At 35.4% G+C, this 16,654-nt stretch overlaps 1 protein-coding gene across 1 annotated transcript in view; it reads right to left on the reverse strand.

Annotated features, from left to right (window-relative positions):
- Positions 1-16,654, reverse strand: part of LOC103201037 (muscular LMNA interacting protein) — a 176,203-nt gene that overhangs the window by 74,899 nt on the left and 84,650 nt on the right. The window contains exons 6-9 of the mRNA XM_007945627.2: positions 11,105-11,170; positions 10,939-11,022; positions 10,764-10,823; positions 7,629-7,673 (exon numbers count right to left, since the gene is read on the reverse strand). Coding sequence (XP_007943818.2) covers positions 7,629-7,673; positions 10,764-10,823; positions 10,939-11,022; positions 11,105-11,170 — 255 coding nt within the window. The remainder of the gene's footprint in view (positions 1-7,628; positions 7,674-10,763; positions 10,824-10,938; positions 11,023-11,104; positions 11,171-16,654) is intronic.

Genomic DNA, 16,654 nt, shown 5'->3' on the forward strand with positions numbered 1-16,654 from the left:
GGGAAGAGGTAACTATGGGGAAGAAGTGGGAGGGGAGCTGTTGCATTGTGGTAAACTGTGGTCAATGACATGAGACAAAGTATATGTGAGCTGCTGTATGGAAAGTGAATTTGCTCTGTAAATCTTCACCCAAAACACAATAAAAAATAAAAATAATAATTTGGGTTTTTATTCCTCGAGGCAACACTGCATATTAACTCTCCAGTCCTGCCACTGACAGTGCGAAGGCACAGTTAAAATCCTGGATGCAAGAGGCAGAAGGTATTCTAGCTCTACAAACCATACAACATGGCTTCCAGGGAAACAGACAAAGAGCTGGATATGAAAAAAATCACGGTGGGCACCTTCCAGCTAAATACAACTGACTTTTCAAATCAAAATCATTATAATCACAGAAGCCTACATTAGATGATAGAGGTTATGCTAACACTATCAGACAATCACCCCTAGCTACCTATGGGAAACTAGTGTACTGCAAATATTAGCATGGAAAAAACAATACTTTTCAGCAGAACCCAAGTATTCAATAAAGTAAAAAAAAAAAAAAAAAAAAAGAGAGAGAGAGAGCCAACGGTATTAAAGAATGAAGTCGAAGCTGCACTGAAAGAATTAGCGAAGAACAAGGCCCCAGGAATTAATGGAATACCATTGAGATGCTTCAACAAACGGATGTCCCACTGGAGACACTCACTTGGTTATGCCAGGAGATTTGGAAGACAGGTACACGGCCAACTGACTGGAAGAGATCCATATTTGTACCCATTACAAAGAAAGGTGATCCCACACAATGTGGAAATTATTGAACAATATCATTAATATCACATCCAAGTAAAATCTTACTGAAGATAATTCAAAAATTTTTGCAGCAGTATATTGACAGAGAACTTCCAGAAATACAAGCTGGTTTCAGAAGAGGATGTGAAATGAGGGATATCATTGCTGATGTCAGGTGAATCTTGGCTCAAAGCAAAGAATACCAGAAAAATGTTTACTTGTGTTTTACTGCCTATGCAAAAGCATTTGATTGTGTGGTTCATAACAAATTGTGGATAACATTGAGAAGAATGGAAATTCCAGAGCACTTGATTGTACTCATGAGGAACCTGTACATAGACCAGGAGGCTGTTGTTCTAACAGAAAAAGGGAACACTGCATGGTTTAAAATCAAGAACGGAGTGCATCAGGGTTGTATCCTTTCACCATACTTATTCAATCTGTATGCTGTGCAAATAACCTGAGAACCTGGACCACATGAAGAAGAATGTGACATCAGGATTGGAGGAAGAATAATTAACAACCTGTGATACACTGACAACATAACTTTGCTTGCTGAAAGTAAGGATGACTTGAAGTACTTACTGATGGAGACTGAAGAATACATCTGCCGTATGGATTACATCTCAATGTAAAGAAAACAAAAATCATCACAACTGGACCGATAAGCAGCATTATGATAAATGGGGAAAAGATTGAAATTGTCAAAGACTTCACATTCCTTGGTTCTACAATCAACACCAATGGAAGCAGCAGTCAGGACATCAGACGATGTATAGCACTGGGCAAATTGGCTGCAAAGGACCTTTTTCAAGTGCTGAAGAACAAAGATGTCTCTTTGAGGACTAAGGTGTGCCTGACAAGAACCATGGTATTTTCAATCGCCTCATATGCATGTGAGAGCTGGACAATGAATAAGGAGAGTTGATGCTTTTGAGCTGTAGTGTTGTTGAAGAATGCTGAAAGTACCATGGAGTGCTAACAAGTCTGCCTTGTTGGAAGTGCAGCCAGAATTCTCCTTAGAGGCAAGAATGGCCAGAATTCATCTCACATACTTTGGTCATGCTGTCAGAAGGGACCATTCCCTGGAGAAGGATGTCATGCTTGGTAAGGTGGAAGGTTGACGAAAGAGGGAAGGCCCTCAACGAGATGGATTGACATGGTGGCAGCGGTGATAGGCTCAAGTATGGCAGGAATCATGGAGCTGGCTAAGGGCAAGGCAGTCTTTCATTCTGCTGTGCATAGGGCTATCAGTTGCTATGAGTCACTTAACAACAACATATTTATGGGGGATATTGGGCTGTAATTTACTTTTATAGTGGTGTTTTTGCTTGGCTTTGATATAAGAGCTATGCTGGCTTCCTGGAATTAATTAGGAAGTATTCCTTACTTCGTTTTCTATATTCTAGAATAGTTTGAGTAGAATTGGTGTCATTTTTTCTCTGAATGTTAGGTAGAATTTTTTAGTGAAGCCATGTAGCCATGTAGGCTGGTTTTTTTTTTTTCTTTTTGGTTAGGAGTTACCTTATGACATCTTCAATTTCTTCTTTGGCTATCTCATTCACTGCTGTTGAGTTGGATCCAACTCATAGTAACCCCTCCTTGGGTTTCTGAGGCATTATCACAAAGGAAGTAGATTGCCCACCTTCCTTCCGAGGAGTGGCAGGTGGGTTTGAACCAGAAGCCTTCTGGTTAGCAGTCAAGTGCCTTAGGCAACACACCACCACAACTCCTTCTTTTGTTATAGGTCTGTTGACATTTTCTACTTCTATTTCTACTAATTTAGGTAGGTAGTTTGTTGCTAGAAAATTGGTCATTTCTTCTAGGTTTTCTGATTTGTAAGAGTACAGTTTTTCATCATATTCTGTTATGATCTTTTTATTCTGTTTAATGTCACTCACTCATCTCATTTCTTATTTTGGTTATTTGCATCTTCTAATTTTTTTCCTTTTTCAATTTGGCCAGTGGTTTGTCAATTTTATTGATCATCTCAAAGAACTAACTTCTAGCCTTCTTAATTCTTTCTATTGTTTTTCTGTTTTCAGGACCATTTATTTCTGCTCTGATCTTTATAATTTCCTTTCTTATGGTGACTGTGGGCTTCTTTAAGTGCCCCTTTTCTATTTGTTTGAGTTGTGGGATTAAGCTATTGATTTTCGGTTTTTTTTTTTTTTTATGTGTACATTTATTGCTACAAATTCTCCTCTGAGCAATGCTTTCACCATGTCCCAAAGGTTTGAGTATGTTGTGTTTTCATTCTCATTTGATTCAAGGAATTTTTTTTTTTATTTCAGTTTTATTTTCTTGCATTACCCAGTAATAGTGAAGTAAGGTGTTATTCAGGTTCCATATATTTACTTTATTCCTTATTCTTTGTTATCGATTTCTAGTTTAACAGCATTATGATTGGCCCAAATGTTTTGTATTATTTTGATGCTTTTGAATTTATTGAGGTTTACTTTGTGGCCTAAAACATGATCTATTCTAGAGAATGATGCATGTACACTGGAGAAGAAGGTGTACAGTCTTGCTATTGGGTGGTGTGTTCTCTACATGTCTCAGGTCAAGCTGCTTGATTGTTCTATTTAGATCTTCCATATCTTTGTTGAGTTTTTTTCTAGTTATTCTGTCCATCATTGAAAGTAGTGGTTAAAGTCTCCTACTATTACTGTAGAATTGTTCATTTCTTTTTTCAATTCTGTTAGAGCTTGTGTTCTGTATTTTGGAGCTCTGTCATTGGTGGCATAAAAATTTTTATGGATAGATTCTCTCGGTAGCTTGACCTTTTAATCATTATTTAAAGCTCTTCCTTGTCTTTTATAAAGGATTTTGACTTAAAATGTACTTTATCAAATATTATTGCCATTCCCACTCTATTTTACTTATTGTTTGCTTTATATGTTTTTTTCCATCTTTTGATTTTTAACCTAGGTATGTTTTTGGATCTAAGGTATGTTTCTTCTAGGCAATATATTGTTGACTCATGGGATTTTTTTTTAATCCATTCTGCCACCCTCAGTCTCTTGATTAGTACATTTAAACCATTTACATTCAGTGTGATTATCAATAGCTTTGAATTTGTTACTGCCATTTTATTATGCTTTGTGTGTGTGCATGATATCAACAGCTTATTTGTTCCACTTCATTTTCTCAGCTGAGTTCTTTTTGTTTATGGATTTTCTCTTCATTTTCTTTGCTGCTGTTGATTTTGTGCTTGCTGAGTGGTTTTTTTTTATTATTATTATTATTATTTTCTTCTTTTTCTTGATGAGATTTATTAATTTTCTTTGAATTTACTCTAAAATTTATCTTCCTAAGTTTATAACAATATGTAGTATCTTGATTTTGTCTTGACTTCCTCTCCATATAGAAGTTCTATAAGTATACCTTTTATTTCCTGTTTTTAATGCTTAAGGCATTTGACTGCTAACCAGAAGGATGGATGTTCAAACCCACCAGCCACTCCTCAGAAGGAAGATTGGGCAATCTACTTCTGTAGAGATACTTCCTCAGAAACCCAAGGAAGGATCTCTATAAGTCAAATTGACTCAACAGCAGTGAATTTGGTTTTTGGTTTTTGGTTTTGAAGTTGTCATTGTTTACAGACTTATATGTCTGGTTCTTTATTTTTAGTTTCATAGCTTTATTTTGCTTTTGAGAATTCTTTATCTGTATTGATATCTGGGTGATGCAGTCATACGTTGCCTGATGTTGTTGGTTTCTATCCAAAGGAATCCCTTCAAATATTTCTTGTAAACTTGTTCTGGTTTTTAAATATTCCCTCAGTTTCTGTTCATCTGGGAATGTCCTAGTTTTGCCATTACATTTGAAAGACAATTTTTCTGGATATATGATTTTTGGTTGGTAATTCTTTTCTTTCAGTGTTTTATAAATGCCATCCCATTGCCTTCTTGCCTGTGGTTTCTGCTAAAAATAAAATCAGAACTTAGTCTTCTTGGTGCTCCTTTGTAGATGATATGTGGTTTTTCAGGATCTGCTCTCAGAATTCATTCTAAGTCTTTGGTTTAATTATGATATGTCTTGGTGATTTCTTTTTCTTTTTCTTTTTTTTTAGGGCACTTGACTGCTAACCAGAAGGCTGGCAATTCAAACCCACCAGCCACCCCTTGGAAGGAAGGTCGGGCAATCCTACTTCCAAAGTCATACTGCCTCAGAAACCCAAGGAGTGGTCACTATGAGTCAGGGCCGACTCGACGGCAAATAACAACAACAACAACAATCCTATATGGGGCTTGTTGAGCTTCTTGGATGGAAATTTTCTCATCTTTCATGATATTAGGGAAGTTTCTGCCAATAAATATTTCACAATTTTCTCTTTGCTTCTTTTTTGCTCCTATTCTGGACTTCCAGAAATAAGTAAATAATTCCTCTTGATAGTGTGCCACATACCCTTTGGCTTTACTTTCCTTCATCCTTTTTTTCTGATTTTTCCTCAAATAAACTAGTAGCAAAGTATTTGTCCTCTGTTTTGCTGATTCTTTTTTCCACTGATTCGATTCTACTTCTATTCCTAGTGAGTTACTTCTGATATTTTATTGTTAATCATTGGCATTTCTAGTTGTTGGTTCTGTATAGTTTCTAATTGTCTTTATTTTGTCAGTTTGTTCTTATATTTTTTCTTGAATTCTTCTAGGTTTTTGACTATATTTTCCTTGATCTCTTTGAGGATCTTACATATATCTTTTGAATTCCTCATCAGGTAGTTCTATTACCATTTCTTTCTCAGAAAATTTTTCTGCCCCTTTATTCTGTTCACTTCGTTGAGCCATTTTATCTTATTTTTTCATATTATTTGTTATTGTCTACTGTCTCTTAAGCATTAAGTTTGGTGCTAGCAGACAGTGCATTCCCTAGAGGTCAGAACAGGACTTCTCAGTATCCACTGTGAGGGAGTGCTACCCAAATGGATGGAATGTGCCCACTGTTTATGCATGAACTGGCATCTCAATAGGTGCTGACATATCAAAGAGTTTCAGTGCAAGTGCAGATGGCCTACAGGAACTGTTTGGGTTTGAATGTGTGCTATTTTACGTGGATGGACATTAGATTAGAGAACTAGGATCTCCTGCTCATCATTTGACAGAATTGTGGCTCGTTCCTATCAGGATATGACTGGTGATGCTGATAAGGTGATGTGTCTGTCCAGCTGATCACTTGGGTAGGGGTACAAAAAGCATTCTCACTGGTCTCTAGGTTGGGTGTCATGTAAGTACACTGATGGTTGCCTGATGGGTGGCGAAGGAACTTGTAACACCAGTCACTGGGTGGACAGTGCAGCACAGGGTTGTTCAGAGTGAGCCAACATGAGCCTCCAGTTGCAAGTCCAACAGTGCACAAGTGCACATTACAGAAAGCTGGTGGGCATGGCTGCATGGCTATAGGTGGGGCTGTTTGTGAACCTCTGGTCACAGGGCCACCAGCATGGGAATGTGCTCAGTGGATTGCTGGTGAGCATTACTGCACAAGAATGTGATGGGACAGCCACAAGCCTCCAGTTACAGTTCTGACAGAGTGAGAGTGCGCATGTTACAGGTCACTGGGTAGAGAAGGAGGGACACCAGAACAGAGAAGAGGTCAAGAGAGAAGGGGTATGTTCCCTTCTGTCTTGACCTAGGTAACTCCTGGTCATAGGCACTAGGGAACTCCTGACAGAGCATAGCTAACAATGAGGAGCCAGCCTCAACGAAATTTGAAGAGAACTATTTACTTTTGATAGCAATGACCAAAGTGACATATTAGAAATATGATTAATTTAAAAGGTAAATTATGTGGGTTTGTTTCACACTGAAAACTGAATATTTGCTTAGAAGACAATGTATTTCTACTAGAATATGTTTTGTCAGAAGCGGAAGTTAACTACATGGTGGAAAATGATATTATGAGGTGAGTGAAGAGTAGTTTGGGATGTGTGTGTGTGTGTGTGTGTCTAGGACAATTCCTAGTAGATCTAGCTTCCCATAACTATTTGTTGCTCATGAGTGGAAACTGGCCCACTTACTAATAATTTAAATGCAAAAAAGCATCAAAGTTACAAAGTCAACTAAACTGGCAATCTCATTTGAAATGGATAAATCTTAGTCTCAAATATATGATTTGACTATTAATATAATCAGTACAACAGATCATAACAAAAATGAAAATGACATCTAAACATTAACAATTAGAAATACAGAAAGTATAAGATGGAGTTTTGTATCTTTTTGTCAAATTAATCAAACTAAATCTCACTTGAGGACTTTATTTAATAATCTTACCTAACATGTTATCCAAAGAGTTCTTGTTGTTGTTGTTGTTGTTGTTGTTATGTGCCGTCAAGTCGGACCCACTCATAGTGACCCCTCCTTGGGTTTCCGAAGCAGTATCACTACAGAAGTAGATTGCCCCATCTTCCTTCTGAGGAGTGGCTGGTGGGTTTGAACCGCCAGCCTTCTGGTTAGCAGACAAGTGCCTTGGTAGTGTAGTGGATAAGGTATTTGGCTGCTAACCAGAAGGTCAGCAGTTCAAACCTACCAGCTGTTCCACAGAAGGAAGAGGAAGCAATCTACTTCCATAAATATTTACAGCCTCAGAAACTCAATGGGGGTTGCTATGAGGAAGAATCAATTTGATAGCAGTGAGTTTGCTTTTTTGTTTTGTTTTGTCTTGTTTTGTTTTTGGTTTAATGTGTTATCCCAGTCATTATCTGATTTTTCATGTCTGGGCCAATCATAACATCCTATCCCTTTTCACTTCTGCAAAAATCAATAAATTCAAGTTAAATATATAATTGAGTTCCCTCTAAAACATACACATGCCCATTAAAAAAGCATATGTATATTGGTAACGGTACTTACATATTTGGTTTCTCGACCAGCTGCTCTTGGAAGAGTTGTAGGCATCTGTATAAAAATAAAAATTATTTTATTGGTTAAGCAACAAGAAAATACTAAAGGATTCTTGGCTAAATATTCTTCTTTTATTACTATTGAGACTTACTAGCCATTACTCCCTTTTTTCTATAAAATCCCTTATTCCTTTGAAAGTCATTTCATTGAACTATATCATTTTAATTTTCTTTCATTACTGTTATCTATCAGTTTCTTGATGATTTTCCCTTATTTACTGATATGTTAACCCATAGATCACAATTATTCCTCTATCTGATTCCTTTCATAAATTTGGTAATTTTAAAATTCACACAGAAGTCTCTATCTTCTCCCTTCCTTGAGCTGCTCAACTGCAAAGATATTCTTGTCCACGCCACTTCAATGGTCCACTTCCATGACCATTCCTAGACTTTGCCTTCATCAATAAAATGTAAAAGTTTTAAAATTTGTTTCAAGCATCCTACTCATAGAACTCTACTTCCTATCCACAAGCGTCATTTCTTAAGTACCCAAATGCAACATTTCTTCCTCTATTTTTCAATAGCTTAAAACACCAGACATTTGTAACCATTTTTATGCAAATAACATATATGCTATACATTTGTTTATTTTGTAAACTAAGCAAACTCCTCATGTATTAGTTCCTCTTGATATGTGTGTGCATTATTTTCATGGATGTGTTATATGCAGAAAAATATGGTACTTCACAGTTAATGAGGATGAGGAATCCAGAAGTGGCTTAGCATAGACGGTTCTGGTTCAAAGTCTCTCTTGAGTTTGCACTCCAGGTGTTATCTTGGGACCTGGGACTGCAGTCATCTCAGGGCTCAAATGGGGATGACAAATCCACTGCAAACTCAGTCATACCATTGTTGATAAGGTTTCATTATTAGTTGGACTGAAGCTTCCATTCCTTCTCTGAGGCCACATAAGCCTCACCATAAGGATGCTCACAAAAGTGAGAGATCCAAAGAAAAGAGAGAAATCAGGTGTCCAAGATAGAAGCTGCAGTCATCTATAATTTAGCCAGCTCTTCTGCTGTACCATGCAGCATTTCTTCAGCTCATTTGGAACTTCCAAACCATTGATTTTCACCAGCCTCATTCTGGCTTTATTACTTCTCAACTCTGACATTCTCATTCATTTGAATGCCTTCAATTCTTATGCCTCTCTCTAAAATGTGACAAACTCACCAGCAAAAAAAAAAATCAACCATAAAGGGACCTTTCATCCACTTACTCCATACTTGAACCTAAGAAATATCACACTTGGCTGGAAAATTCTCTCACCCAGCTCGCCATTGCATATTGAATTTATGATTATCAACTCTGAGTGGACATTAACATTGTCCGGTAATCCCCAAATTTTTCTCTTCTTGGCCCACTTTCACACACCAAACTGGAAATAATCCAATTTTCCATCAACTGGTAAATAAGTAAATACAATACATTATACTACATTCATACAATGGAATACTATTCAGCAATAAAAAGAAATTAATTATGGATACATCCAACAGTATAAATCTCATATGCTTTCTATTAAGCATAAAAAGCCAATGTCAAAGGACTACCTACTGCTTGATTCTGTTTTTATGACATTTTTGAAAAGGCAAAACTGTAGGGACACAAAACAGATCAATGGAGACCATCACTTGGGTTGGAGGAAAGGATGTACTACAAAGGAGCAAAAATGAATTTTTTCAGTTGATGGAAATGGCTTAGAGCTTGAATGCAGTGGTGGCTTATACAACTGTATTCTTTTAACAAAACTCATAGAACTGTACACTACAAAGGGTGAATTTTGCAATAGGTAAAGTATATCACCAAAAATCTAACTTAAAATAATAATAATAATAAACTATATAAGCTATAATGAAGAATTTAGCATAGAAATTGAAGAACAGAATGGATAATGAATAAATTGTTGAATTGTAATATCAGATCAAGGAATTCTCCTAAAGGAATTAATAACTGAGAAGTTGAAGAAAAATACAAAGGATAAGATGTATGTAAGACAGAAGTAAAAATGACAAAATTAGTATTATTGAAGTCCCAGGGAAAAAGAAAAAAAGAAGAGGAAGAAATAATGACTAAAAATTATCCAGAATGTAAGGGAGAAAAGTATTTAGAGACTTCAAATGAAAGGTCGCAGAGAGTACAAATCTAAATATGTAAGAGAAAAAGACACATTACAGGAAAAATAAAGAACATCAAAATAAAGATAAAATTCTAAAGGCTTACAGAGCTACTCTGTAAACGCTAACTCAGTAACAGAGGAATAAATATTATACTGACAAAATACTTCACAAATATTTTGTTGAAGAAAAATAGCCTAGAAAAAAAAAAAGTGTGGAATGAAAAGGATCTATCATTTTATGTCCAGCCAAACTATATTTTAAGTGAAAGGGCAAAAAAAAGATATTCTAAGGGACAAAAAGACACAGAATTTATAAAGAAAGATTTATTGAATATGATTTTTAGCAAGAAAAAAATATATTTAGGAAGAAAGTTTGAATATGTAAAAGACAAGAATTTGAATAAAAAAGAGATCAACAAAAAAGCATAATCATAAAATTCAGATTTAAACTCCAAAACTACACACATTGCATGTTTGTGTAATAAAAACAAGTTGCATGAAAAAAGTGTATTTCAAAAAAGTACTTCTACTAATTCCAAGTGGGACAGTAAGGCTGAGAAAAACTAATAATTATCAGTAAGGGAAAAACCACAAGCTTTTTGAAATTTGGATGAGTAGATCTGTATTAAGTATTTGAAAAAATAATTTGAAGAGCACGTATTATTTTAGCCCAGCAAATGAAAATGGCTACATAATAAGAAAAAACACTTATTCAATAATAACAATTTGATCACTATTGAAAACAAACTGAAACAAACATTATACAACAGTACTTACTCTTACTACATTCTTTCAGTACATAAGTATACTCATGTACTACATTTTATATTCTTACCATTCTACTTACAAAATTTTGGTAGCTAGACACTAAATAAATATCTAGGTTTACTATGGGCCTTGACCTGTAGTATAAAAATCACTGGTCTAGATATATTCAGTAAATTATATTAAATATGCACATACTTTCATTGTGTCAGAACCCAACAACGTCTGTGAGGAACTTGAAGGAGACTCAGAAGAATACTGAAAAAAAGAAAAAAGAAAAAGGACAAGCCTGTGACATATCTACTAAAGTAGAGATAAATGGAAGAGAAGCAAAGCAAATTTTTGAATTGCACATTCTAGTCTAAGATATTACCATAGACAAGGAATCCTGTAAGACCTTATCAATGGTAGCACAGAGCTCTTCAGTTTGCTGCCTGAGCTGTGCAGGGAAACACAACTGGAAAAATTGAAACCAGGTACTGGGTTAGCAATGAGTTCGGGATTGCACACCAAAAGCAGGGGTGATCTGAAGTCATTACCTCCAAAGGTGAATCTAACATGTTGTCCTTGGAGATACTTTCAGTCTTGACTGGTTCATCTAGTGCCTAGTGATAAATAAATAGTTCTCATGTGAGGCTACTAGTCAAATATGATTGTCTCTTCAAAGCAAATCTCCTATCTAAGGGGAAAACTATCAAAAAGAGACTTAGACTCAACCATATTCTGTATACCTCAACACTTCTAAGAAAAAACATATCTTTGAATCGTTTGATGAACTATTCTCTAAGTTGGAGGTGTTTCCCACATTTGTCCAGTTTCTCCTGTGAAATGAGTATCTATAGCATAAGGTGTAACAATCAAGAAAGCTTGGCTGAGCTTTTCAAATACATAGTCTAGAGCCTGGGCTTCTTATACATCTAGATGTGCACTGTCCTCTTCAAAGTAGTCACCTTGGGAAATTATACACAGAAATAGCAATGATGTAGCTACTTCTCACAATATTACAAAAGCTATTCTTAAAAAAATGCTTTGGAGTCTGTTTAAAAGAAATATGGAAAAATAAATCTTTACTGAGTCATGCCTCTTTTTTTTTTTTTTATCTTTTTTTCCCCCAAAAAAAGTCTTGGCTAATTTATACATCAGATTTGACCTCAAATGGTATTTAACCACTTAAAAAAACTAAATATTTTTTAAAAAAAATTATTGTGGTATATTTCAGATATATAATTGTAGAGAATACTACAACAAATACACCTATACTCTCCACTAAGAATAAGGAAAAATTTTCAGAATAATGTTGTTGTTGTTGTTATTGCCGTCGAGTCAGACCCGACTCATAGCAACCCTTCCTTGGGTTTCCGAGGCAGTATCGCTATGGAAGTAGATTGCCCCTCTTCCTTCCGAGGAGTGGCTGGTGGGTTTGAACCACCAGCCATCTGGTTAGCAGTTAAGTGCCTTAAGCACTAGAAGCCAGTGTATTTTCCTCCATTGGCTTCTACTCCCTCTACATGGACAACTACTGTTATCAGATTTATGTTTTATCATTCATATGCATGGCTTTGATTTTCTTCGAGATATACCAAAAAAAAAAAAAACTAAATTCAGTGCTGTTGAGCCAATTCTGACTCACTGTAACCCCATAGGACAGAGTAGAACTGCCTCCATAGGGTCTCCAAAGCTGTAATATTTGCAGAAGCAGCCTGCAGCATCTGTCTCCTGTGGAGCAGGTAGTGTGTTTGAATGACTGATCTTTCAGATAGCACTCAAGCACTTAACTACTGCACCAGGGCTGCCTTTTCAAGATATAAATATACATATATATATACATCAATATTGAAGCTATTGCCTAAGGCTACCACTTAGAAAAATGACATATTAGCACACAAAATAAAGGATATTACCATGAGAATGGAGCTCCATTTAAAAACCATCCACATATACACACATAATTATATATATACACACACACACACATATGGTTGTTTCACAGTTCTTTAATTTCAAAAGTATAATGTATGCTTCTGGAACTTTTTCATTTGTTTAACATTGGGTTTGAGATTATCCATGTTGCTATTTGTTCCATCATTTCAGCTGTGCACATGATTTCTAGTGTGATCTGTGTATAATTATGCACATTCTACAATAAAATGTATGCTTTCATCTGTTTCCAGATATTTAGGATATCCCCAATTTTCATTATTACAAACTATGCAACAACTTATCATTCATATACATGTCTCTTTAAACACATACTGAGAGTTTAAGACTAAAGTAGGGTTATAGGGTATGGTCATCTTTATTATATATTGTCAAATTACTCTTTAAATAAGTTATATAATTTTAAACTAATGACAACAAATGAGAATTCCTATTGTTCCATATCTTTTCCAACACTGAATATTTTCAGACTTAAAAAAAAAGTTATTATTCTGATGTACATGAAATAATATCTCTTACTTTTGGTTTTTTATTTCATTTCCCTGATAATTTATAAGGTTGAGCACCTTTCATATATTTACTGGCTATTAACATTTCTTCTTTTGTGAATTTTTATTCACATATTTATTTTCCTATTGAAAGTACTCTTAGAGAATTCCTGTTCATCAGAAGTTCCAAATCATATTTGTGCTAAAGAATATGACATATATAATTTGACAACAACTCTACCAATAACTAAAAAATGAGAGTATGGTCACATATGTAGGTATATCGGTATGTATGTGTATGGTAGGTACAAGTGAGTATATAAGTGTGCACAGAAGGAAGTATCTATATGTATATGTATATACAGATGTGTGTGTATGCACATATATTCAAAAATAATATATTACAGATACATCTCAAACATAAACAAACACCTTGAGAGAGTGGTTTTCTGGGTTTGAAGGCTTAGGTTCATCGTCTCATGGGACAACTTAATGAATTACACTACAAAATTCACATTCTGCATCTTAGTGAGGTGAATGGCATGTGGGGGTCTTAAAAACTTGTGAGCAGTCATCTAAGATATAGCTATTGGTCTCTACTCATTAAGAGCAAAAGAGAAATAAGGAAGCCAAAGTCTCAGAGAAGAAACTAGTCTACAGGGCTAATAGCCTACACAAGCCAAAGCTTCATCTACCCTGAGACCAGCACTAGATGGTGTCCGGCTACTACTACCAATCATTCTAGTCAGGACCAAAATAGATGGACACAGACACATGGGAGAAAAATGAATGGAAAAAAATTCAAATTCTTAAAACACACACACACACACCAAAAAAAAAAAAAAACCAACATTACTGAGCTAGTTGAGACTGAAGGACTTCCTGAGATACTCTTTTAACCTTGCACTGAAACTATTGCCTGAGGTTACCATTTAGCAAAATGACATATTAGCACACAAAATAAAGGATATTACCCAGGAGCATGGGGCTCCATTTAAAAACCATCCATATGAGACAAAAAGGTCAATAATTACTCTAAAGCAAAGATAAAAAGACAAGGGATGTAGGGAAAGTAAAGTATCAGAAATAGAACTCCCAGAATGCAATTAATGAGAATGTAAATTATGTGAAAAACATAACTAATGTCACTGAGCAACTTGTGTACAAATTTTCAAATGAAAATTTAATATGCTATGTAAACTTTCATTAAAAAAATGCAATAAAATATTATTTTAAAAAATCTAAATCAAATGCCTTTATAATGTTATTCTTGCCCTTTATACAAGGTAATCTGTTACCTCCTTGGAGCACCATCGCACATTGTGCATAACTTAAGCATATTGCATTATATATACTTTCTTTCAGCTGATTTTCTTGCATTCCCTACCTTACATGCCTTCTAATTTGACTTATCATGGTCAAGGAAATGCAATATTTATCTTAGCATTCTCAGGATGGAACACATGATCGGTGCTCAGTAAAGATCTCCAGGATACATTGAAGGGTGTACTGATGAATGAATGGAGCTAAATGAATGAAAGAAGCATAGAAATAATATGATTTTAATACCCCCATGTAAAATGTTCTAGAGAAGTGGTTTCAATTTGCAGTGTTTTAACTAATAAATAATTTATTTCCTTTTCTATATTACAACTAGATGTATTTATCATCAAAGACCAGAGAATGTGATCAGTATTAGCAAAATGAGTTGATATTTTCTTGGCCAAAACCAAACAAAGTTGATATCTTGGTTAGTCTGTGAGAACTTATTACAGGCAAATGTAAATTTCATAAGGCTATTTAAAATATTGAAATTCACTCACAGATGGAAAAAAACTATCTCCTCAGACCTCTTGGAAAACAAGGCAAGATAACTGGTCTTAGGTCAGTAATGCTGAGACTTTGACATTGGACCAATATTCAGACTGCATTAAATTTCTTGAGGGACTATTTTGAGTTTTAAAGGCCTTAAAATTTACTAGAACTGATTTTTTTATCAACTAAGAGGTTATTTAACCAATGTATCATCTTGATCAACTCCCTCCAGCAGCTGTCAAGAATAGCTTTTTTCCCTCTGTTGTTCAAAAATATATAAGAAAATATTTTAAATCCCCATCAGCAGAAAGTCTGACTACAGATTGCTTTTTGACAATTTAGCCAGCAGGATTGTATTGATGTTTCTTTAGATTTATTCATTTTGAATGAAGTTCTTTCAAAATATTCTCAAAAAAAGAAATTATTAAAAATACTTTTTTTCTACCAAATTGGAATATAACCAATTGTGGTATAAAAGAGGCATGCTCTGAATCCTGTTTTAAAGGCTCTTAACTAATATGAGTTGTCAAAAATTTTCAATCCTTAGAAATGTTTACATTTTGATCAAAACAACCAACTTTGGGGCCCAGTTTTTGAAAAGTGACCTTTAGCAGAAAATAGTTGCTGAGTTTAGCATAGTATTAATCAAGAGCCAAGGACTAAGGAAAAGCATTGCAAATCAAAGTCCTTATGGAAAACTATGCCAATGAACATAATAAATATTGCCCATTCAAAAGGCATGTATCTCTGATAGAATGACAATTATGTTTCACTCAGATATATTCAATCAATCTAACCTACCCCTTTAGGAAATAGGATTAAGTTCTAAAAATGTGAAGATAGAGCAAAATTGTTGCACTCTAAATGGAGTTTGAGGAGCTCTGGTAGCATAGTGCCTAAGGCACTTGACTGCTAACCAGAAGGCTGGTGGTTCAAACCCACCAGCCACTCCTAGGAAGGAAGGTTTGGCATTCCTACTTCCATAGTGATACTGCCTCGGAAACCCAAGGAGGGGTCGCTATGAGTCGGGGCCAACTCGATGGCAAATAACAACAACAACAACAAATGGAGTTTGAAAGTAAACTACTTCCATAGTAAAAATAACTTAAAAGGGTTTGCAAACTTTTCATGATACATAGACTACCTACCAGTTGCATGTTGTGGTAGTGGTTATTGTTGTGAGGTGCCCTTGAGCAAATTTGGTGACACCATGAGACACAGTAGAACGGCCCTGTAGGGTTTTGTAGCCTTTAGGAAAGCAGATTGTCAGAACTTCTCTCTCAAGGAGTCACTGGGTGGGTACAAACCACTACCACCAAGGTTCCTATCAGCTGCCTACATAACTGGATTTCAAAACTTTTGAGAGCAAGTTACTGTTTTTCAGTAATTATCACTTGTCAAAAATCACTTATGCTAAACCCTAAAAGCTCTTATACTTAGTGCTGACTGGCTATTTAGTAGAATAACTAACCCATGGACTACAAAAAATCTTGCTTGACTTGCATTCATTAGTACAAATCTATTTGTAGAATTGGAAATATTCTCAGCAAAACAAATGTCACCTTAACTGCATTGTTGAGGATTCAAATCTGTATAGCATTTGACTCGAAGAAAGGGAGAAAAACTGCACTACATGTCAAAGGAGGTTCCAGATATGCATAACTTCTTAGAAGATCTAGTAATATTGACTAGTATATTATTTTGATATGATTGGTTTAAAAATAAATCTCAAGGATTTAGGGTATCTAGTTGGTATTAGCATAGTGGCTAAAGCACTTGACTGCTAACCAGAAGGCTGGCGGTTCAAACCCACCAGCCACTCCTCGGAAGGAAGGTTGGGCAATCCTA

Source organism: Orycteropus afer, unplaced genomic scaffold (genome assembly GCF_000298275.1).
Source record: "Orycteropus afer afer isolate SDZICR_OR568_19922 unplaced genomic scaffold, OryAfe1.0 scaffold00140, whole genome shotgun sequence".
Lineage (NCBI taxonomy): Eukaryota > Metazoa > Chordata > Mammalia > Tubulidentata > Orycteropodidae > Orycteropus > Orycteropus afer.